This window comes from Rattus norvegicus, chromosome 17, assembly GCF_021556685.1.
Source record: "Rattus norvegicus strain SHRSP/BbbUtx chromosome 17, alternate assembly SHRSP_T2T, whole genome shotgun sequence".
Classification (NCBI taxonomy): domain Eukaryota; kingdom Metazoa; phylum Chordata; class Mammalia; order Rodentia; family Muridae; genus Rattus; species Rattus norvegicus.
This window is the reverse complement of record NC_141550.1, coordinates 19,669,407-19,692,110: the sequence shown is the minus strand read 5'-3', so window position 1 is coordinate 19,692,110 and position 22,704 is coordinate 19,669,407. Positions and strand designations below refer to the sequence as shown.

The 22,704-nt window shown below is 43.9% G+C and overlaps 1 protein-coding gene across 12 annotated transcripts in view; it reads right to left on the bottom strand.

Annotated features, from left to right (window-relative positions):
- Dtnbp1 (dystrobrevin binding protein 1) overlaps positions 1–22,704 on the bottom strand; it is a 90,849-nt gene that overhangs the window by 25,334 nt on the left and 42,811 nt on the right. For 9 of the 12 annotated variants that reach the window (XM_087591441.1, XM_087591443.1, NM_001037664.1 and 6 more), the window contains 1 exon segment: positions 19,418–19,440. The exons of 2 other annotated variants lie outside the window; for them this stretch is intronic. In XM_087591441.1, coding sequence (XP_087447567.1) covers positions 19,418–19,440 — 23 coding nt within the window. 12 annotated transcript variants of the gene reach the window in all.

Genomic DNA, 22,704 nt, shown 5'->3' with positions numbered 1-22,704 from the left:
GATTTATTTATTCATTTATTATATATAAGTACACTGTAGCTGTCTTCAGATACCCCAGAAGAGGGCATCGGATCTCTTTACAGATGGTTGTGAGCCACCATGTGGTTGCTGGGAATTGAACTCAGGACCTCTGGAAGACCACTCAGGTGCTCTTAACCGCTGAGCCATCTCTCCAGCCCTGGGATACACTTTTAAACTGTGTCAAACAACAAAAACAAAAACAAAAACAGCTACCAAACAACAAAAAAGTGACTACCAACTGACAAAATACAGCCTCTGAACTACTCAAAATTCATATTTCTGAAACAATGTTTTGAACATTGACTTAAGGTTGGCAATCCCAACTAGACAGAGACTAACGGAGTACTACAGCATGTTTAGAATGGCATGGCGTCTGGAGATGCAGTTGGTGGATTAAAGGGGCACATTGGCAGGAAGTTTTACATTGTAAACCAATGACAGCAATCCACATAGAAGAAACACAGTATTTGGGGGCTTGGGGGTTCTGGCTGGCCTCCAACTTGCTATGTAGCTGAGGCTAACCTTGAACTCTTGATCTTCCTGCATTTTTTCTTTTCAAGTACCCAGATTATAATCAGTACCGCTACACCTGAACTATTTGTTTTAAGTGTAACTCAAAAGCTGAGTGTGTAGCCGCCTTCCTGGTTACCATGACAAATATCTGACAGGAGCACCTGGAGGAAGGAAAGGTGGGTGGCTTACAGTTTGAGAACACAGCCCATCAAGGTGGGGTCTGGTTTATTAGGTCAGGTCCTTTACCTGTCCTAGGCATAAAGCAGAAATTAAATTCTAGGGTAGCTGATAACCTACTTATTCAGGGATTAGGGGCCTGGAGACACCTGTTTGAGAAAATGCTTAGTCTAGGCCTAAATGAAACAGTAAATTTCACTTAGTGTTTTTGTACATGACCACAAGCAGGAGACAGAGACCCTAAAAACAAGAAAGCCCTCTTACTAACTGTTAACAGCCTTCCTGTACAACAATTAACAGGGGCAGGGGCCCGGGACTATAGCCACTCACATCTCCCAGACATGCTGGCCTGAGGATTTTGCAAGTGGAATTTATGACTTGCAGAGCATGGATCTCAAGATTCAGCACACAAACTATGCCCCCCATCCACCGGCACACGTGTAAGACATGACAGGAGGAAGTGGGCTGTGATGGGGTATGAGGGTCACACATAATATCTGTGTCTCTTTCCCTCTCCCCTTTCATTCTATCAAGTTCTGTTTGTTTAGAGAATCCTGGTGTCCCAGGGTGGGAGAACCCCAAGAGAAACCATAGTCCATGGAAAACCTGTGCCAGGCTCTACGGGTGTCCTGGTCCTAGTAGGCAGCATAGCATAGGATGCAGAAGGCTCTCAGATTTACATAGAGAACTTGCACTTCTGCTGAGTGCTGGGATTCTGTCTGCTTTGTTCTCCTAACATCAAGTATGCACTCAGTAAATATTTAACTACTGCTGTTGGGGAAAATACTCTGGGAGGAGACAGAAAGAAGGAAAGTGTTTCCAGGTCAGCGTCTAGCCCTTCTCAAAGCTGAAACTGGTCCATCCTTAAACACTGTACAGATTCAGACACACAGACTCATCAATTAGTCGCTGAGTGCTCAGGACCTATGATGTGCTAAGCATATGTCTTATGTAGAGGAGTCCAACAAACTCGGTATTACAGAGTTCTGTAAATGTGTGTGCACGCACACACATGCACATGCAGTTGCTTCTAGTACTACCTGCACTGTTTTTATTCTGTTCCCACTTGTCTGCCCTGTCTGAGGGGAAAGATACATGGTTTTAATACTTTAAAACTTCAACTTCACAGTGTGAAAGACTGTATTACACAGACAGCGTTGTACTCTGAATTCAGATATGATCTTGCAGAGGACTAGAGTTCAAATCCTCACACACCTGTTGAGGGCTTACAACTGTCAGTAACTTTAGCTCCAGGAGATCCAATGCATTCTCATTCTCATTCATATTCATTCATTCATTCTCCCCCCCCACCCCACACACTATGTATACTGGTTGCCTTATATTTAAAAAATCAAAAACAAAAAACTACAGACTAGTCAAACAGCTCAGTAAAAGTGTTTATGCAAGAGGAGGACCAGATTTTGATCCCCAGCACCCATATATAAAGCCAAGCACAGTGGTGTGCCCTTGTAATCCCACACAGGGGAGACTGAGATGGCTTCTTAGGAACACCTGAAGCTGGCATGTGGTCCACCTACACACACAGATGAGGCATGGTAGTGCACAGCTTATCTCTAGCACTTTAAGTGGGGGCAGAAGGCTCAGTCCAAGGTCATCCTTACATAGAGAACTGGAGACCAACCTTGGCTACAGAAGACTTTATTTTACTCTTGCTCTTCCTCTCTTCCCTCTCTGTCCCTTCTCTCTCCAGTCCCCTCCTCCCTGCCCTCTCCCTCTCTGCCTCTCTCTGCCTCTACTCCCTCAACTCTTCTCCCCATGCCCTAAATAAACTCTATTCTATACTTAAATAAAAGAAGACCTTATTTTAAAACAAAATCAACAACAAATAATCTATAAAATGATATATGGATTAATAAACTACTTGCTTCCAATTCCTACACCCCAAAAATATTCTGGAGAGAGAAGAGAGCGAGCACTGGCGAGGTTTAGAATGACCTGCTATGTAGAGGTATGGGAACTAGCTCCTTCTTTCCTAGTGGACAGAGTGGAAGCCTATCCACTTACCAGCTTGAGAGATGTCAAACAAGCAGGTTCTCAAATGTCTCTAGTACTCTAATCCCTGCAGGTCAAAGCTGACTGTATTTCTTGTACCTGGTCAACAGCCTCCTGACTAGCAATGGTCATTTCCCAAACTACCAACGCTTTTTTTGTTGTTAATGTTCAGGCTGTACATGGCTAATGCCAATTTCATGGCAATACCCCTGCCTCAGTCTTCTAAGTGCTTGGATTACAGGTATAAGCCACCAGAGCTGGCTTTTAATCCACGTTCTCTGGGCAGGCAGAGACACTATCCTAAAAGCCACTCTGGTCATTCTCTCCATAAAGTACGTTCCCCGGCAGCACTGTGCTCCAGCCTAAAGACACAGACAGCCAAACTGGGTGTGTGCACCCACATACTGTACTCTCTCAGCTAAAAGACTCAGCGTTCCATGACCTCCCATCCAAGCGGACCCTGACAATTAGAAAACTTCTAAACACAACAGCAAAGCCTCAGTTAAGTGAGACAGAACTCTGGGATATGGAAAGAAAGCATAATTCTTTTTTTTTTTTTTAATGAAAAGAAACCATTTAGGGGCAGCCATCTTCCAGTAACTCGCCAAAATGACAAACACAAAAGGAAAGAGGAGAGGCACTCGGTATATGTTCTCTAGACCTTTTAGGAAACATGGAGTCATTCCTTTGGCCACATATATGGGAATCTACAAGAAGGGTGATATTGTAGACAGCAAGGGAATGGGCACTGTTCAAAAAGGAATGGCCCATGAGTGTTACCAGGGCAAAACCGGAAGAGTCTACAATGTCACCCAGCATGCCGTGGGCATCATTGTAAACAAGCAAGTTAAGGAAGGGCAAGATGCTGGCCAAGAGGATCAATGTGCGGATTGAGCACATCAAGCACTCCAAGAGCAGAGACGGCTTCTGAAGCGGGTGAAGGAGAACAATCAGAAGCCAAAGGAAGCCAAAGAGAAGGGCACCTGGGTTCAGCTGAAGCGCCAGCCTGCGCCACCCAGAGAAGCGCACTTTGTGAGGACTGACAGAAAAGAGCTGAGCTGCTGGAGCCCAGTCCATACGGATTCACAGCCTAACGGATAAAAAGGCAATAAAGGACTGGACTGCAAAGTCAAAAAAAAAAAAAACCATTTAAATGAAAACATTTTGAAGCTAATCATTGTGGTGTATGTCAATAATTCCAGACTCAGGAGGCAGAGAGACAGAGAGTTATAACAAATTTGAAGCCAACATACTTTACATAAAGTTTCACACCAACCAAGCCTACCTAAAGAGATCTTACCTCAAAACCAAACAATCAAAACCCACAACAAAAGATCTTATTTATACTCAAAATATACTGAAAATCCCTACACAAGGAAAATATTAGCAAACTAAAGAACTAGTGTGCCTCCGTCTAAGACTTGAAAGCCATCTCTCGTAATAGAGACGAACCAGGTTCATCCCTGTTTATGGTTCCACCTGTCTCTCAAGGACTGGGCTGTGCCCCAGCAGTGACCTTAGCTACAAGTGGTTCTCAACTGTCTGTTCCAGGGATGGCAGCCATGTCACTGTCTCAAAGGGTTAACAGCCAGGCTGTAGCCTGACCTTTGTTTCAAAAGGGTTGCTAAGGCTACCATGTCATGACTGCCTGCTGTCATGACCATCTTGCAATCATGTCTTTGTCTCAGGGGTTGTCATGACTGACTTGTTATGTTTAGGTTCTGCTTCTGTAGCCCTGTCTATTTTGCCTGCCAAATCCCCCATTTGGAAACCCCTTACCCCTGAGGCATAAAAGCCTTGTCCTTCCTCGTATCCAAGGATGGCTTCTAGAACCCTGCCTCAGGAGGATGCTGCCCTGTATATGTTTTTTAAAAAGCTTGCTTTTATTAACTGCCTGCTTTAAGTAATTTGGGCACAAAGATTTGGGTTGGTGGTCTTTCTCCTCTCATCTTCGGGATTAACAAAAATCACACACACACACACACACACACACACACACACACACACACACACACACATCCACATCATTCAGCTAGGGAACTGGTATAATAAATTAATAATTACTTTTGCACTGCTATAACGAAACACTCAAAAGGAACCAGTTCGGGCAGAAGCGTTTGTCTGCTCACATTCTCAGAGCAAAGTGGCCATCTCAATTGAGAAGCTACGGCCCTGCAGAAGCTCAGTGCATGACAGGGGAGCACGCAGCAGTGACTTCTTCACAGAATGGACCATGAAGTAGAAACTGTGGGAAGAATCAGTCTAGGAGGCAGAGCCTGGCTGACTCATGGAACAAGTGTTATCATCATGGTTTGGATGTAAAATGTGCCCCACAGACAGGCTCACAGGTTTGAGCACTAATTCCCAGCTGGTGGCTGTTTTGAGAGTTTGGGAAGTCTTTTGAAATGGGGCCTAGTTATCACATGCATACAGTGCACTTCAGAGCCCAGAAGAGAGCATGCAATGACTTAGAAGTGGAGTTAGCTGCCATGTGGGTGAGGGAAATTGAACCTGGGTCCTCAGGCAAGGCAGTAAATGCTCTTAACAAGGACACCGTATCTCCAGCCCTCAGGAATGGGTCTTAACGGCAGTAACTATTCTAGTCCTGCCCCTAAACTTGCTGGTCCCTGTTTGTCACCACATTGTGTCCAGATGTCACAAGCTCATGCTACCGGAGTCAGCTGATCTTGATGGGATGTCTTCCCTGGTAAATGATCTATTTTTTTTTTTTGAACAATGAACCAAAATAAATCTTTCCTGAAGTTGCTTCTCTCAGAGACACTGGCACACTGATGAAAAAGTAATTAACATGGAGTATGAGCCTTGAAGATTTATCACAAGTGACCTGGTTTTGCCAGCCTTCACACTGCTAGCATTTTAAATGCTCAATATCAGTAGTGATTAGCCAGGCCCAAATCAAAGTCACAAGAAATGCTGCACGCTCACTTTAATGGCTATAATTTTAAAAGGCAGATGAAGGCTTAGGGCGAGCACTTCTCTAGCATTGCTATCACTGGCTCAAACCTCAGCAGTACAAAACCGTAACAAACCTAACAGACATACACAAGCACAGACAAGGAGGAGCAGACACTGAACTGCACCACACCGCTACTAGGCCTGTAAAATGCCAGTGCCATCCTGGAGAAGTTCAGGGCTTCTCTAAGGAATGGTAAGCAGAACTTACACACAACTCAGCACGTCTATCCTAAGAATCTACCCCAGACAAATGAAGAAAGATTCAGATATTTATGTTTATGGCAATGTCTCCTCACAAGAGGAAATGAAGTACCAGATACCTATGGTGACATACCTCTCTCTCAATACATATATAAAGGAAAGAAGCCAAGTGAAAATGTATAGCAATATCATTCACATAAAATGTTTAGAAAAGTCTGCAGGCAGAAAACTGATTATGTTTGTCTGAAGTTGCAATTAGGAGCAGAGAGGCACCTTCACAGACATTGTTCTAGAACAATAACAAGGTTTAAACGCATTAAATGTTCACATATACTTTGAAAGGTAACGGCATAATCTAAATGCTATACTCAATGAGACGATTAAGGATCCAAAGTCTCACAGGACTCTGCAGCTGCTCCGATGGTGAAGCGCCCAGCATATTAGGCACTCACAGGAGAAATACGGGACACTCTGCTTCCTTCCTTTCTACAAGGAACCGTGGTGCAGAAAGAGCCTAGGCTCTGGAGTCAAGACCATAATGCTTGGCCATCTGCCTCAACACAGACTGGAAGGTGTCATATTAACTTGTGTACAGCATGGTGAATGTCTGCTGACAGGGTGCAGGGGTGTTATAAGGACAGGACATGTAAGACGGTCACTCTCAATCTTATCATCTTTGAGCTGGGTCACAGATCTCCAGAGCTCTATCAAGAGACCCTACCTATCCCATCTTCCCCTACCCACAGAAAGGACACTGTGCCATAAATCTGCTTAACACTGGTCTGAGGAAACAAAACTTCTGTGCTTTACAATACAAAACCCTCTGAAGGTAATTAGTAGGGCTCAATCAAAGCCAGATATCTGGAAAAGGAGCAACTGTCAGAGAAACTAAGAAGTGGAGAGAAAGCAGCTCGCCATACCTTATCTCCCAGATCAAGTGTCATCAGACACAGACTTCAGAGCTTCCTTAACGCTGCGCTAACTTTCCAGTTATAACAAGTATCTTGGCATTGCATCTCCCAAATGCACAAACAACAGAACCAGCAAAGCAGCAATAAAAACATCCTGCTAGGAGCTGGGAAGATGGTTCAATGGATAAAGCTCTTGCCCACACACGCCTGATGACCAGAGCACAGAGCCCATCTAAAGTCGAGTGGGTGTGTGTTGTAATTCCAGCACTCTGGAGGCAGAGGCAGGTCCCGGGGGCAAGTTGGCTGGCTGGGTCAGTGAGCTCCAAGTTCTGCAGGAGACCCTGCCTCAGTACAGAAACTAGATAGGTCCAGGAAGACACTTGATACCAATTCCAGTTCTCCACCTGTATGTATGTGCAAGTATACACACACACACACACACACACACACACACAGAGAGAGAGAGAGAGAGAGAGAGAGAGAGAGAGAGAGAGAGAGAGAGAGAGAGTGTTAGTTTACTCAGTATACCAACACAAGTGGAAGAATTTTCACAAGGCCCCAATCTGCCTTCTCTTGGGATGAGTTACCACTGGTTACATGAACCACAGCAGTTAGCCCCAAACTCATGGACATAAGGGCAACAATAAACAGGGCTCAGTAGGTTATATGTGTGTACATGTATGTGTGTGTACATGTATGTGTGTATACATGTGTGGGTAACATCAATTACAGGAAAAAAGGTCATTCACTTGAGAGGGAGTAGAGGTGATGCAAATACAATACTCACATCTGAGATTTAAATGTTTAAAAAGGTGTCTGCTCAGGAAGGAAAGAGATGGTACTGTATCAAGATTACATAACCTGGAGGTCCCAACAGCCATTTGCCATATACACTCTCTCTGAACTTTAATTTAGGTCAATGACAAAAACAGTTTTCACAAACAAAACAAAAACCTATTTGGTTCAAGATGACCCAGTAAATCACATACACTGTAGCTTTTGGTGTAGCCACTCTCTGCGTGGCTGTGCCTCTTCCCCTGCTTTGGGAAGAGCACTGTACAGTGAGATCAAAAGCCAACAGTGTTATGGGGCCGGGCAGGGGAAAGGGCAGGAAGGCAGCCAGGGCTGCGGGTTCTGCAGTGAGCCAATGGCAGGACAAGGCGGAACGCAGGAGAGTTGTGTTTCTAGCTACAGTCAGTGGCTCAAATGTAGGCAGCAAGAAGCAGCCACAGGATGAGGGAAGTCCAAGGGGCTGCTGTCGAGAATACTGTGACCACCCGAGTCAATAATGCAGCGAGTCATTCCATCTACACAGAAGCTGTAACATCAGATCACTGTCAAGGTTACTGCTCACTTGAGCTCCAAGAGTTAAAAGGAAGAACTGTTACAGGTACTGGATAGCTACCGAAAAAAGGTGAATTGGTTTTCTCCACACCCAGAATGAGGTGTGGTGGCACAACACCTGTAATCCTGCTACTTGGGAGGTGGGGACAAATATATCAGGAGTTCATCTAGGCTACAAGAGACCTTATCACAAAACAAACAAATAACTCTGTCATGTGATGATATGGGAACAGATTATGGCAGAGTGCTAGTCACACAATGGACTGCCACATTCCCTCTCAAAAGCCAATGGTCAGGGTTCTATGTTCCCAGCACCCACATCAAGCAGCTCCCAACTGTTAACTCCAGCTTCTGCGGATCTGACGCCCTCCTCTGCTATCCGAGGGCACTGCACTCACACACACAAACCCCTGCACATCAAAACGCTAATGACCAGCACACAAGAGCCGCACCAAGAAGACTACAGCTCTGAGACTCTTGGCATGGTGCACTTGTGATCGACGTAAGGCCAAGCTGGCTGCCACACTAATCCCCAATGGCATAAAAGCAATTTTTACAGTGTCAATAATGTGGGGTGATGCTTCCTAGTTAACAACCTAGCTGGGTGTGATGGCAGAGGACAAGAGTCCTGACTGAGTTGGCTGATTCCTGAGGATGGCCATGAGTTCCCACACGGGCTGGATTCAAGTGAGTGAGATCCTGTTTCAACAGCAGCAACAACATGCTATTGAGCAGGGGGAAAAAGCTTCAAAACTCTGGCAGTAACACAATTTTTAAAGATGGACTCAGATGGGATTCTGGAAAAAGTAGAGTGGGTGCAGACAAGACACAAAGCCTCTCCAGTTAGACATTAACCAGGGAAAATTAACTCAGCCCTCAGGAGGGTTCGCCGAGAGCTGTAGTTTGAAAGTGCTGCTGAAGTATTTAAATAAACTCAAAAGTTGTGTTCTAAAGGGCACATTGATGGGCTAACCTCTCCTGCATACTGTGAAGGAGTGTCTCTGTATTTTCAATCGTTAATCCTGCACTGACACAGAACAGAAAGCCAGGATCTGTCAGCGCGCTCCAGTGCTTGTAGTCATCGCTCCCACTGCAGGGCGACCACTGACTCCTCAGATGGAAACCAGCCACATTTCCTGTGCCTGCATGTACGCAAGGGCACTGCGAGCAAGGACGGGCACAGAAGACCCACCGAGGGTTTCCCTTGGTCTGGAAATCTACCACGTAAGTCCGTAGTCTTCTGAGTTAGTGAACTCCTTGGCTGCCTTCAAAAGTGCAAGCAGAAGGTACACAGGAGCCCACCTCGAAAAACGCTCAGACAATCGTGAGGCACCCCATGTATTCAACAGGTAAGTCCTCTTTTCAAGCCCGACAGGCAACATTTCCACACGATTCTTTTTCATGGTACTCACATTTGGTTTTATGAAAGGTACACTTTTTGCTGTCAAGTCTATACTGTGCTCCACCGAAAGGATAATGAAACTGAATAGTTGATTTGTTCATGACGTCAAATCTGTAACGCAGCAACAGCTTGTAGTAACTAGTTCCTAAACGACCTACTGCTCAGATTACTGATCACGCAACAGTGCTCCATAATCTCCATAAGGACTTGGAAGACAGCATTTAAGGGTCACAGCTCTCGGGGGCTGGGGATTTAGCTCAGTGATAGAGCGCTTACCTAGGAAGCGCAAGGCCCTGGGTTCGGTCCCCAGCTCCGAAAAAAAAAAAAAAAAAACAACCAAAAAAAAAAAAAAGGGTCACAGCTCTCATCTCAAGCTCTGTCTTTGTGTAGCTTAATAGGTAGACAAGCCGTCAGAGTGTCAGCTCCTCTTTAGGATAAGACATCATCCTTGAGAGCTGCAGGTCAGGCCATACTATATAGGATCTGACAAAGTACCAGAATAAAGACTCAGCGAGGTTTGAAAAGTAAACCGCTCAGCTTGGCAGCGCTGCACACCTTTAATCCCAGCGCTTGGAAACAGAGGTGGGTGAGTTCAGGGCCAGCCTGGTCTACAGAATGAGTTCCAGGATAGCCAGAGCCACACAGAGAAACCCTGTCTTAAAAAACAAGAGAGGGGGAAGGAGGGAGCACAGGAGAGGGAGGGAAGAGAACGAAAAGACAGGGTGTAAATTTCCATGCCATCTTCAAACATCTTTACCCCAATTATAAACAAATTTCTTAAAAACAAATACATATATATGGACATACTTTGAAGAGATCAAGAGCAGACACTTAATATTCTTGGCAGAACCATCAACAAATTAAAATTGTAATTTCCTAGGTTAATAATTTAAAACAATGTCCACACTAACACCATTCCTCTTGCCAATGCTAAGTATGCCTGAGAGAAACAAGCCATTGTGCAGTCTGTCTCCACTCTTACGTGCTTTTTCCTCATCACCTCACAAGTAAAATAATCAAGAATGTAGTGTACTCCTAACTAGAGTTCAATTTCATAAATTCGTCACTTTTGTAAAGAATTCACTTATGTTTAAGCACGGGCCTTCTACCTACAGGCCCTCAGTTCAATTTCTAAAGGACAACAGCGACAATGACAGCAAAGTTAAAGTGGACAGACATGAGACAGGAAGGAAAATTCCTCAATTGACTTGATGCTAAGTTACAATCTCAAAAGCCACAACGCCACAACAGAGTAAGAGACTGGGGCCATACACACACTCTTCTCAGGCTTCTACCCACAGGGCATGATACATACATGAAACATGTTACAGCACATGTCATCTTAAAGGCGTACTGGGGAGGTTTTAAAATGCAGTATCACATTACTCAACAAAAACACTAAGAACTAATTCTTGGTTTGTTTTCTCAGTATATATGCGTCTAGATGCACACACGAGACACCACATCACAGATCATCTCCTCAGCTAACAGGTGATGAGAAGCATACCCAGGTTCTATACGTTTTAAGTCTATATGGAGCATGAAAGCATCTGCAAAACCGTCTTAGAATCAGCCATCTTAGATGAACCCAGAAGAGCAGGGGGTGAACTTCAACTTTCCTCTGTCTCCAGATGTGGTCACTTAACTCTGCTGCCTCCTGTTTGGGGAATGAGCACCCTAGCAGCGAGGGTTCTGCATTAACTCTAATTTCTAATCATAAGAAATGGACTGGCACTACTCGTCTAGCATGTTAGCTTTTATAATAAATGCTGCTTCTGAAAAACATCTGTCTGGGAAATTCCACCTAATAGATGAGAAGACATGTATTACACATGCAAATGTCCCGGATTTCCATGCAACATTTATCTGTTCTTGGAATTAATAAAGCTCTCACTAAAATATAGTATTTATAGGTTCAAATCAAGTAGCTCTCACTAAAATATAGTATTTACAGGTTCAAACCAGGTTAAATTTAATTTCATCTTTTAAATAATATTTCATCTGTATACCATACAAATCTAACAATTTTAAATAAAAGCAGCTAAGGAAAAACATGAAATAAATGTCTACCTACAGGGATTCCTCTGACTACTTTCCTTGAGTCCTGGAGATGACATGATTGAGAACTGAGCAAACAGGCAGAAGCAGAGCTGGTCAAGAGGAAGCTCCAGTTACCAGGCAGCTCCCCTCACGTGCATCTTCTGAGGTGGAGAACAAAGGACATGAGGCTGCAGCCAGAATCTGGTTTGGTTTTCCTCCAAAGTAAATGTGTTGAGCCTTTCAGTTCCCGATGTTTCTGATGGCTTAGGCAGACATACATGGGAACCTACTGCCTCCATAAAGCAAAACGCAAGCTCTCAGGGGCTCTGGCACACAAAGATGCACACCGATCTGGGACCATACCAAATGATGCTCAAAATGGGGGTGGACTAGACCGGAAATATGCTAAATCCTTCTGAATTTGTCATCTAGGTGCAAAGATGCATTAGAAACATCTAAAAGCAAAAAAACCCATTAATGTCTAAAGGTGGACAAATTAAAATAAAGGATATGTTTGCTTTATAATACATAGGCATTTTAAATTTCCCCCATTGCATTTAAATGTAGCTTTGGTGAAGGTTCCCTGAAATTCTGTAACACTAACCAGTGGCTTGGAATGTACAATAAGTCCTTAAATGTAACTGGCAGCTGTACCCTGCTTCAGAACTGCATATCCGAAAACACTCTCTGCTGCTCTCCTTCAACCAACCTTTCTACAGTCTCCTTTCCCCTTTAGGCGAATAACACTTAAAAAGGAATTCTTCCTTTAACCCAACATTCTCCTACTTTCTTTTTTCCTTTAGCCTTAGTTTTGTTGTTTTGTTCATTTGAGACAGGTTCTTGCTATGTTGCGCAGTGAACTCATGGACTCAATCCTCTTACCTCAGTATCCAAGGAGATGAGATCAGACACTGTAGTTCACCTAAGCTCTTAGATCTTGGACCTGCTCTTCTCCACTCTACCCTCCTATGAGATGCCAGAAATATAAGGTAGATCTGACCTGTGAGTTCTAACTGGAACTCCTTGGGTCTACCAACTCTCTCTCTAAGCTGCCTCTCTCAGACGAACCTCTACGCTCCCTTGAGCATGCAACCTCATAAGGAACATAAGCCTTTCAAATGTGATAATGTACTTGTCATATAAGTCAATTTCTATATATAATTTTATTACAAATACGGACATTGGTGCTGAGAATGTAACTCAGTTTGTAGAGTACTTGCCTCAGAATGCACAAAACCCTGAGTGTGATCCCCAGCATCACACAGACGGTGGTTAACACTTGCAATCCCAGCCCTCAGAGAGTGAGACAGGAGGTTCATCTACAGCTATATAGCTCAAAGCCAGCCTGAATTACACAAAAAACTGCTTCAAAAACAAACAGCATACAAAATTAACATTTAAAAAGATCACAGGGGCTGGAGAGCTGGCTCAGTGGTTAAGAGCACTGACTGCTCTTCCAGAGGTCCTGAGTTCAATTCCCAGCAACCACATGGTGGCTCACAACCATCTGTGATGAGATCTGATGCCTTCTTCTGACCTGCAGCTATATATGCAGAACACTCTGTATAAAATAAATAGATCTTTAAAAAAAAAAGATCACAGAAAGAAAGACAGATGAGACAAGTTCTAGAAGTTGGGATCAAAGCTAATCCAGTAAAGATGCTAGCCAACAGCTTGAGGACCGGAGTTTAATACTCACAGGGTGCAAGGAAAAGAGTCCACAGGTTGTCCTCTGGCTATTTGAGCAAGTGCGCGCGCACGCGCGCTCGCGCACACACACACACACACACGCACACACACACACACACACACACACACACATTCGAGCACACCCTCATGCACACAAACATACTTTCCTCCCCATTCCCCATGTTTTTCGCTCACATCCCTTTGAGATCACTGATCTAACTACAAAGCCCTCATGTGACATGGAAGGCTTTCGTGTGCCACTTGCTCCCCATGTCAACTCTGTCCCTCCCTTCTTCCCACATATCATATGTTTCAGTGATGACAAATTACTTGTAGTTCTTTCAATGAACAGGAAATTCAAACTTTAGCTTCGATTCTTGAAATAAACATCCCTGTATTCTTGCCAGTGTTCTCTCCCTTCCTCAACTGTATTATCCTTCCTCCCTGCAGGGATGAACCGTTCAGACTGAGTGACACCACCTGTCTCCAGTTGATTACCCCGTTTTAAGTGTGTTTATTCCCCTCTTCCTAGAAATGCTCAAACCACATTTGCCTTTCTATCCTGTAAGCTCTAGCACAGTCTGTCAGATCCACGAGGACAGAAGGCTGTTCTGTCTTTATCACTTAATATTACCAAGCAGCGGCTAAACTAGTTTTGCCTCACATGTTGGAACAACTCCTGAACTGAACCAGCTGACACACAAGCTCAACACGTACCACCATTAGTTTGATTTGAAGCACACTAAATGTTGCTATGTCACTGTATGCACAAGGTATATTTCAGAGTAACCCAGCAAGTGAGAATCCTAACATCTCTGAGGTCTCCAGTCAGGTGATATGCTGGTTTGAATGAAAATGGCTGGCCCCCCAGGCTCACAGATTTGAATACTTGGTCATGAGGAGTGGAAGGACTAGGAAGTTGGAGGAAGTGGGTCACTGGGGTTGGGTTTTGAGAATTCACAAAAGCCCATTCCACGTCCAGCGCGTCTCTCTTCTTGCTGTGGACCCTGACGTAGAACTCTCAGCTACTTCTCCAGCACCATCTCTGCTTGTGTGCCACCAAGTTTCCCGCCTCAGGACAATGGACTTCTGAACCAGCAAGCCAGGCCAGTTAAATGCCTTCCTTTCTAAGAGCTGCTGTGTCATGGTGTCTCTGCACAGCAACAGAAACTCACTGAGACGATCTTTTTAACCCGATCACCACTTTGACTCACACTCAGCTGAGATTTGCTCCGTCTCCAGAATCTCAAATTGAGATGCCATCCTAGACTATAAGACCAGTTCTGCCCACAACCGTTTCCCCTTTATGGCATCCCCCCCAACATTTTCCTGCATGCTTATTTTGTTGGTCTGGTCAGGCCTCTCCTATTGGCCCTAGAGTCTGACACTGTCACCCAAGAGAACAAGGCCCTGCAGGTAAAAGAATTACCTGTGCTGTATAATTCCATCCTAACTTTCTGCTAGCCAATCACAGTTATGTTTTATTCTAAGCCTAGGCCAGAAAATTCAGATTATTTTTCTTTGTGTGGATTTCTCCTAATTTACTTTACCTCTCTCTGCCCCCTCACACAGCTATCCTTTCTTCTGTGACCTAAGAGGAGATGCCCCTTGACCCTTCCCAAAGATGACTTACCCAGACTTCGTTCTTGCCTCCTTCTTCATTACCCTAATCAATTCCTGTAATAACTTCCATCTCACCTCCTCCCTTGGCTTCCCCAATCCTACCTCAACCTGCTTTTCATTTCTTTCCATTTATGAAGCATTACTTCTCAACTCCACTCTGCTCTGCAGCCTGCAGGCTCCTCCACAGGCAGCTCCCCCGTTCCCTCTTCCCTGTCAGAGGTACGGAGACCGTCCATCCACTCCACTGTTACCCACAGTTACTCTCAGCAATGCAGCGCTACTTCCTTCAACCTCCCCTTCTGAGGCTCTTTAAGTTGCTAGACCCCTGTCCCCCCATTTTCCTTACTGCTCTAGCATAGTCAGTCCCAGTATTTTCTAAAGCCAAGCCTCAAATGTCATTAGGTGGGCTGGCCCTCGTTGACTTCTTCTACACAACTCCTGATGATCATCAGTTACCGGAACAGCGACAACTTCTAAATCCTGACACGTTTTCAACTTACTGACCATATTTCTGACACAGACAGATTTTATTTTAAGTAGAAGATTATAATGGATACCTTATTGGATCCATTTTGGGCATTTAATGTTCTAAGAGGAAGCTGATAGAAATCTATTAAAATACAATGCAAACATTTTAATTTAAAGCATACCCATAGTATTATGTACCCATTAAGCATGGTCTACTGACTGAAGATTCTTATATAAACTACCCACACTGCACTAGATGAAAACAGAACAGAAATACAGATGGTACAGTTCATGTACAAAACCACCTTTCCCCCTAACTTCTGACTATATATTTATGGCAAAATTCCAAAGCTAACTATATCAAGTTTTCCAAAGAGTTGCAATCCTAATTTATATATAAAATTGCCCTGAACTATGAGGTTCCATTTTTACCCAGTATTTAATCTGAGCATGAAGTACAGTACAGCAGTACATTGCAGAGGTAGTGGTGTGAGCGGACCCTTTCCCTGGCTAAGGATGCTGCTCTAGATACGGAGACAGGTATCTGAGAGAGTGGCCAATGCCTGCTCTAAGTATTCAGCAAGTTCAGGTACCGGGTGGTATGCAGAGAAAAGGGTCTGGTGGTTGCTTTGCCAAAGGTAAGAGGGCAAACATAATATATTAAAACCATGTTAAGTCAAGTATCATACAATTAGACAGGAATATCTAACCATAAATCTTAGTTCCTTTGCAGTGACAAGCTTTTAGACTTTAACTCTTATGAACAATCTTTAGGATTTACACATGGACTAAACTAGGGGTGAGGTGGTGGCTCAGCGAGCCCGTGTCCTTGCTGCTGCTAGAGGATCGTGTTTATCAGCTACACGGCAGCTCACTACCTTCTGTAACTCCAGTTCCAGAGGACCCCAACAGCCTCTCCTGACCTCTGTGGGCCCTGCACACACATGATGTATATACAGTCATGCTAAAATACTATTTCATGTAAAATAAAATTAACCTAAATTCCTGAGAAGTTTGATCCCTGAGGCCCATGTAAAGGTAGAAAGAATGAACAGACTCCACAGAGCTGTGTTCTGGCCTCCACGCTCCCAGCCTTCACACACCGCATGCACACCACACACACACACACACACACACACACACACACACACACACACACACACACACACACACACACACACACACACACAAATAACAGGTGTGCTGTCAAGTGCCTTTAATCCCATCACTGAGGAGGCAGAGGCAGACAGATCTCTGTGAATTCATGGCCAGCCTGATCTACTCAGCATAGTAAGACAGTCTCTTCAAAAAATTAAATGAAATTCTATTCTTGCAGATATGGCAGCATACACCTATCATTCTAGCTACTGAGATAGAAGGAGCATGCATTTCAAGGCAAGTCTAGCTAATTTAGTGTGACTGTCTTAAATTACATAATAACAAAGGGATGGGGCAGAGCTCAGAAGGAGAATACTTCTCTAGCATGTGTAAAGGCCTTCTGTCCAGTCCTTAGTAACAAACTCTAGCTCTGAAAAAAAAAAAAAATCCCATCCTTTCTCTACTGTTTAATACTTAAAACCCCTCACCAAGCTTAAAGGAATGCAGCATTTGGAGAATCAAAAATTCTCACTATCAACATTCAAACAAGTGTATTTTACACTACAGCAGACGTCTGCCTCGTGCAACAGAAGTGCAGGGTAAATGGAGATCCTTGACCTCAGCAAGCACACAGGGAGAAGCCAGACCCTTGGGACGACACTAACCCTGTTACTAACTTTAGTGGTTTCTAACCTTGTGGTTTGTTCCCTCCAAATTGCTTATTTCCCCAATTTGAAAAGGCTTTTAAGTATGACTACTAAACTGAGTAAAACAACTGGAGAAAGTAAAACCTCTTGCTTCCCTGCAGTCTCAAGAGGGAGAACAAAGGCAATATTTAAAAAACTAGGATTATAACATGTTTGAATGAATTTTTAAAACTTTTCCCATTAATATTTTGGGAGACTACTTAATTTTCTTGTTATAGTCTCGATGTACTTCTAAAGTGCTGGAGAAACACTCAAATGCAAACTTCTTTCTTTCCTTCCCTACCCCTTCTCTCAAGACAGGCTCTTCTCATCTTGGATCAGGTTGGTGACGCTATGCTCCTGGGGTTCAGGGACTCGCTCTCCTACCCCAGCCTCCTAAACACATGGGAGTATAACTGCATGCCACTGCCCCCAACACAAAGGTGATTCTTCAAAACCTACATATGGTGCAAATTTTAGGTTTGGTCACATTCAAGAGCATAAATTGTTCTCTAGGTGAACCTGGTATAGATGTTGCGCAAAATTAGAGATGTGTGTATAAGGAAGATATTTCATCCTAAATTGAATTATTCTATCAGGCAATACAGAATACTAGCTAGCCTTTTGCAAACAGTTGGTTTCTGAGGACACTGCACTACAACAAAGTGCTTCGGCCAGGAGATGCAAGTAAAGCCGACACTTTATGTAACATGTGAGCCTGCTTGTCTTTTACTGTTAGCCTCACTGGGCTCTTTCCATCTCTTAGTCATTATATAAGAAATGCCAAACCGGTCAATCAAAACAAGAAGCAAAGAGGCATTGGATGAGGAGTTCAAATATTATTTCATGTAAACAACTGCCATGAAGAGATCACAGTTACATAAAAGCCATCAGAGTGTGCTTTCACACTCTCATGCTATCACGTGGTCATGGGACATTATCTTCAACAACTGGCCACGAGCTTAATCACCACGAGTGGGTAAAATAGAGATGTAGATAAAACAGGATCTGTTCAATACAGCCATGGTAGGAATAAGCCTTTAGGACCTTTGTCTTAAAGAGTAGCCATTTTTCTGAAACATCCTAAGAAATCAAGTGCACAGGTAACAGGAACCATAAACATCATTATCATCATCATCATCAGGAGAACCTTTACTCTTTCAGTAGGGCAGTGCGGGGTATAACAAGCATGGTGTAGACCATGAGAGAGTCAACAGTAATTTACTCCTTCTATTTCTTGTAAAGCGTCTCTGAGAATCATAGTTTCTGTGGGATTAGTATAGAAGTCCTGAAAGGGGCATGCTGGAAGGCCCCATGACCAGAGTGGTGGTTTGAAGGAGAAATGTCCCCATAGCCAGGCAGCTGAACACTTGGTTCCCAGCTGGTGGCGATGCTTGTCAAGGTCTGAGAAGATACAGCACTGCTGCGAGGAATTTATCACTAAGGGCAGGCCCCCACAGTTCCCATCAACCACCCATGGTCAGTCCACTTTCTGCTTCACGCCTGTGGCTAACGATGTGACCCTCTCGGCTTCTTGTTCCAAATTCCAACAGCCAGACCCCCACCCCCCGCCCCCCGCAGTTATGTACTCTCCCTCTGGAACCAAATGAACCCTTCCTCTATAAAGTGCCTCAGCACTTTACCACAGCAACAAAGAAGATGACCAAGTCCAGGGCAACATGGCCAAGATGTTCGCTATGTCCCCCTAAAAAGCTCCTGTAAGATAAAGTAGCCGGTTTGCTTTTCAGACTCAGAGTGCATTTCATCAAAACCTCTAATTTTACAGATGGAGAAACCAAGCCAAAGGTCAAAAGACTCATCTAAGTCACAACAGTCTAGGAACAGAACCCAGCTCTGATAAAGTAAACCTCTTGGAAGTTCATGAGGCTAGAGGCATATTCTGAGCTCCCTCCCCATCTCCCTTCCTGTGACCCGATGGACTATGCACAGCACAAACCATTTCTGAAACCTAAGGCTCAACGCCCGTGAGTTAGCACTCCGCCAGCCTGGTATTTCCTCAGAGGTTATTAGTGCAGACTTTCCACAGCACCTGTGCTACAGTTAAACCAGAGCTTCAGACTTACTGCGGTCAACTAAAGCCTATGCAGACAGTACTACGCCGACTTCTGCTTTTTACTATAAACTACCCTGCTTACAGGACAGGGAAGGAGTTCACTTCCTTATCACCAAGCTACAGCATCTGGCATCAATCAATCCTCAGCTATTTGGAAGTGAAGAATCAAACATAGAATTACCTTTGAAGGCTTCAAGCTCCTTCCTATAAGAAAAGAGAAAAGCAAATTTTAAAATAATTCTTCCCACTAGAAATTGCTCTTGCACAGTTTATGTGCTTAAAATACCGAGAATGGCTTTGGATGTTCACGTACCAACTATGCATCACAAAATGGTATGAAGATATTAACACAAACAGACTGAAGTAGTGGCTTTCATTTCTGTTCTTATCCCCTAGTGGCTCAAAATGCTACTAAAATTTAAGTTACAAAAACAAAATGTAAGAATACAGAGAACATTTCAATGCTATATGTGGTCCATCTCATACAGAAAAAATTCAGAAAAGCACTTATTATAATTTTGATAACTATTAAATAGATTTTTAAGGTCTTCAAGTAAAATTTACCATCATAGCAGTAGTTATTTCTCCACTTAGTAGGAAAGAAGAAAAGTGAGGAAACATGAGAGACTGACACTCACAGCTCAACCTGCCCCTGAAGAGCCACCTACCTCTAGGCATGTCCTGGTTTGCTGAATGTCAATGTCAATTAAGGATGCTAACACACACCCTTCATTCCTCGGGCAATACCCAGTGAGGAAACAGATAATGCTTGGTAAGGTCAACACTCTGTGACAAAGAGGTCACAGCAAGTTATATTCCAATTTTCTCTTATGATTTTGTAACTATATGGGTTTCCCTGTATCAGTATTAACAAGGACATTTGAGGAGGTAAGTTTCTTTAGTAAAGACTAGCTATCCTGGAATATAAGACTGTCTGCCATTTACACTCTAGGTCTTACTGAATCTGTAGTCACATTCTGAACTCTGTTCAACACCCCAAGCTAACTGCAATGCTGCTCACTGGCCCTTCTGGACAAAGAGGATGCAGCTAGCCCCAAAAGCACACCAGGGTTGTGCCAACAAACGCAGTCCAGCTGACAGGCTAAGAAGCTTGTTACAGAAGGGCTGCTTGGCACAAGGTCACAATCAAACTCAAGAAAATATCTGTGCAGCAAGCTACACGAAGAAACACTGCATGAGCAGCTGTGTGGTATCACACTTAGGTTTTTATCTGTTCTTTGTGAGAAGCAAAATACAGTGTAAAATGGACTCCAACATTTATAAAGGTTTCTTCTCCACTTTCTAGTAAGCACATCTGCCCTTTTCAGAGTTAAGACTGTCTGGAAATGACAGATGTTGACACACAAGTGACCCAGTCTTTATAACAAGTGATGTAGAGAATTTCAGGGACTTGTATGCAGAACATTCCAGATGCACATTAGCCCCAAATACTTTAGTATGCTAGGGAAAACCTGTACAGCTCACCTACAAACAGGTCTGGTCCTAGAATGGAAGTTATTTTACCTGGCATTTGGAAGCCTCAGAAACCACATTCTAAACTGGCTTTTTAAAAGATTCACTGTTAAAAGCTAAAATCCAAGGTGTCTCTCATACCCCGGATGATAAAACTGGTGTGGCATCTCCTATAGTCAACTTCCTCCCATACTGCACTGTGTGAACATTCACAATCCAGTAACTGTTTGGTTTGCCTTTCTTCTTTGGAAGGACAAGGGAGACAGATAAACAGTTTTCTTACAAGGAAAAGCAACCTGAAAATTTAGGAAATGGGTCCAAGTAGTTTGCATTCCCTTGACAGAAACAAAACCTAAAGTAATATTAAAAGGATTCCTACACTGGGCTGTCAGGGTGGCTTGCTGCCATGCCTGATGGCCTGAGTTTAATTTCTGGAACATACATGATGGAAGGAAAGAACAGACTTGTCACAAGGTTTCTCCTCTGACCTCCATTCCTTCTAAGAAAGAGATTTCTACAGAATTCTGGGTCTAGCTGGCTATGGTGGTACACACCTGTAATCCTAGCACTCAGGAGGACCAAAAGTTTGAGTCTAGCCTAGGCCACAGAGCAAGCACCTTTAAAAACAAACAAATAAATAAATAATGATCCAGGGTCTTAGTAAGGACACCTGACTTCTATCAACTAAAACACTGGGAAGTCCTGAGCAAACCCCAGGATGTTGGTGAGGCTGACCTGCTCTCCTCCTGTGAACAATGTCAGTGACAACAACCTGGCCCACTGGAGGGAAAAGCCCAGAATATCACAATCAACCTTTGAACCACTATCCCAGAAGAGTGTCAACCAATAGTGACTTGTCTGTTACCCAGACCTTAAGGCAAAAGAAATCTATGTTGGTCACTGTTTTTATATTTCACTGTGAAACCCCTTTTCTAGGATCATTTTGGAATCCACAAAGGATTCAGTGAGAAAAATGACAGTATGACAGCCATTAGCTGCACTTTTTGTTCAGAGACTTTCTCCCAAGACTAGCAGGCTCACCAAAAAACAAAAGTCAAAGATAACTGAGCTCACACCTATACTCCCAGCACCTAAGGAGTCTGAATCAGGAAGAGTGTTGTGAACTCAAGGTTGGTCTGGCCTACACAGTTTGAGGCCTTTAAAAGAAAACAAAGGAGAGGACGGAAAAGCTAGAAACACAAATGAGAAGGCTGGCTACAGGCTGGATGAACTAGTCGTCCAGCAGAGCATTCCAGAGGACCTGGAACACGATTTTTAAAAAAGGCTTCCAAATTATTGGCCTTGCGATTATAGCAGCTCCATGTCAGTCAGCAACCAGGGTCGTCTTCAGTCCAGGTGAGCAGGGCACTTCTCCAGTAAGTAACACCCAAATAGCAGCCTAACCTAGCTGTGGAGGTTTGAATGAGAGTGGCCCCCACAGGCTCATAGATTTGAATGCTTGGTCACCAGGGAGTGGAACTGTTTGAAAGGATCACAAGGATCAGGAGGTGTGGCCTTATGGCAGAGGCGTGTCACTGGGGTGGGGTTTGAGGTTTCAAAAGCCCATGCTAGGCCTAGTTCTTTCTTCTTCCCTACCTACAGCTCAGGGTGCAAGCTCTCAGCTACTGTTCCAGCACCTGCCTGCATGCCACCATGGTCACCACTATGAGATGGTAATGGACCAAACCTCTGAAACTGTAAGCCAGCCCCAATTAAATACTTTCTTACAGAGTTGCCTTGGTCATGGTGCCTCTTCACAGCAACCGAAATGTGGTAAGACACTACCCAACTTGCAGAGCCCAGTGTAATTAAAAGCACTGGCCTCTGCCCTCATCTTACTGCATGTTCTCAGGCCCTACACTCTTTTCAGTTAGCCCCATAAAAGTTGAGGTAAAACCACTGCCTTATAATAGCCTGAGCCTATACCAACATCCTGCCCCCACGCCACCCTGCTCAATTTACAGATTCCTTCTTTATAATCCCTGGACATCTGCT